This window comes from Trichosurus vulpecula, chromosome 7 (assembly GCF_011100635.1).
Source record: "Trichosurus vulpecula isolate mTriVul1 chromosome 7, mTriVul1.pri, whole genome shotgun sequence".
Classification (NCBI taxonomy): Eukaryota; Metazoa; Chordata; class Mammalia; order Diprotodontia; family Phalangeridae; genus Trichosurus; species Trichosurus vulpecula.
In genome coordinates, this window is record NC_050579.1 from 167,946,420 (window position 1) to 167,948,354 (window position 1,935).

The 1,935-nt window shown below is 54.9% G+C and overlaps 1 protein-coding gene across 1 annotated transcript; it reads right to left on the reverse strand.

The window, feature by feature from the left end:
* Nucleotides 1-883: 883 nt before the first annotated feature.
* On the reverse strand, nucleotides 884-1,660 carry LOC118858309 (RAD9, HUS1, RAD1-interacting nuclear orphan protein 1-like). Its single transcript, XM_036768805.1, has one exon. It carries the CDS (start codon nucleotides 1,658-1,660, stop codon nucleotides 884-886), a length of 777 nt encoding a protein of 258 aa, XP_036624700.1.
* Between the last annotated feature and the right edge of the window lie 275 nt (nucleotides 1,661-1,935).

Below are 1,935 nucleotides of genomic sequence, written 5' to 3' on the forward strand. Positions count from 1 at the left end.
CAAAAGATTTTGTTGAATATGAAATAATCACTTCATTACTGCCAAATGCAGCAGCATTCAGTTCCCTACATTTAAGCATTTACTAAGAGTCATCTTGATACTCCAGGCGAAGATTTGGTTGAAAATAATTTCTCCTATTTTTCCTTCAGTTGCTATTAATTACCTTTAACCTGGATAACCAATAGGAAGCAAAATGTTAAAAAAAAAAACCCACTTGTAAGCTAAAGAATCAAGTTAGGGAATCTGGATTTTTGTTTTTGTTTTCAGTTCCCTTTGTGTCATTCAACAAACATTTATTAGGTGCCTACTCTGTTCCATACTTTGTGTTAGGTGCTAGAGATACAAAGATAAAAATTGAGTCCACCGGGTCCTCAAGAAATTGGCATGGGGGTGGAGGATAACTGATGCACATGAGCCCGTGTCTATGCAGAAAATATTCATGATTAGGGGATTTTATATTCCATAACAGAATCGGAAAGACCACGAAGGCTTCAACTGATAGTCGTATTAATTCATGTCATTGCCCTTTATGTCTCCAAAGGTTAGAAGATGGATATTAGCAGCAGCAGCAGCAAATAAAAACAGGAAGCAGCAGCAGGTCTTGTATACCGAACCAGCCCCTGGGAGGTTTGGATTTAAGGCCATTAACCATTTCCGGAATGTCTGGTCAGAGGCCACTTCCCACTCACGGCCTCAAGAATACTCCTTTGGACTCCAAAACCCAGGTCAGTGGCCCAGCTGCCTGGGGAAAAATGAAACCCAAACCCAAAACAAACAAACCCCCAAAACAGTGGCTATGCATTTACAAAGCACTTTAAGGATGACAATGCGCTTTCCAAGTTTCCTCTGCAAGGGAGCCAAATAGGGGGCGGGGAGGGGGAGGTCACACCCAGGGTTGCAGATCCTCCTCGGACTTCGACACCAAAATCTGGCTCAAGCTGAGCTTCCCCCTCTCCCGAAGGAAGGAGACCAGGTGGTATCGTCTTCTCCAAGTAACCTTTAGCCCGTATTTCTCTTCTGGAGTGTCCACAACCAGCGGCGGCGGGCCGGGCGGTGGGGTCTGGGGCCGGTCTAGATGGAGGGGGCAGGGCCCCCTTCCTTGGTCCCCCGTATCGGCAGTTTCGCCCACGGCCGAGGGCAGGCCTGGAGTCTCCGGGTTAGGGGGGTGTGACCTCCGAGGGGCGCAGCTCTTGGGGCTGGGTGGCAGGATCGGCGGCCTTCGAGCCTCCTCGTGCTCCTCCAGGCCCGGGGCCTCGCGCTGAGTGGCGGCCGCCCGGAGGGAAAACTGGGCGCCCGGGCCCGTACCCGGCCCCGGCAAAAAGTTCTTGAAGGTCAGCGGTGGAAACCAGCACGTCCGCGCCCTTCGCAGCGAGCGCCGCCGCCAAGCAGGCCCACCAAGCTGGAAGGGCAGACGGCGACGCGGGGGCAGCAGCGGCCGCTTGCGGACCACAGGCAGCCAGCTGCCCAAGGGCTTCTTAAACTGGGGCGACACCCAGGCCGGACGCGTATTGCGGGCAGCCGGCCGCAGGGGCACTATCCTCGAAGGCGCGGGGCAGGGCCTCGGGGAGCCTCCGCCGTACTTGCGGCCCTCCAGCGGCCGCTCCAGGAACAACAGTTGGGCCTTGCGCGGCGGACCGTTGCTCTTCTTCCTGCGAGGCATTGACGAGAGAGGGAAGGGCAGTGGGCAGCTTCATGATGCCTGCCTGGGGGAGGCTGGGGAGCAGGAGTCGGGGCGGGCACTGGTCCTCACCTAAATCCCCTGACCGAATACAGGACCAACTTCCCCTCCAGCTCCGGCACAGGCCACCTCACAGTCAGGCCTGAAAAGCTGTGACGTGGTCCTGCCCCTATTGGTGGACACCCTCCTCACACGTGACTCGAAACGCTCCTCCCCTTAATCTATTTCCTGCCAGATATTCCTGGGGTGTTCTGTAA

Coding starts and splice junctions, on each gene's coding strand:
- LOC118858309 (XM_036768805.1), bottom strand. CDS start 1,660: ATGCCTCGCAGGAAGAAGAGCAACGGTCCGCCGCGCAAGGCCCAACTG.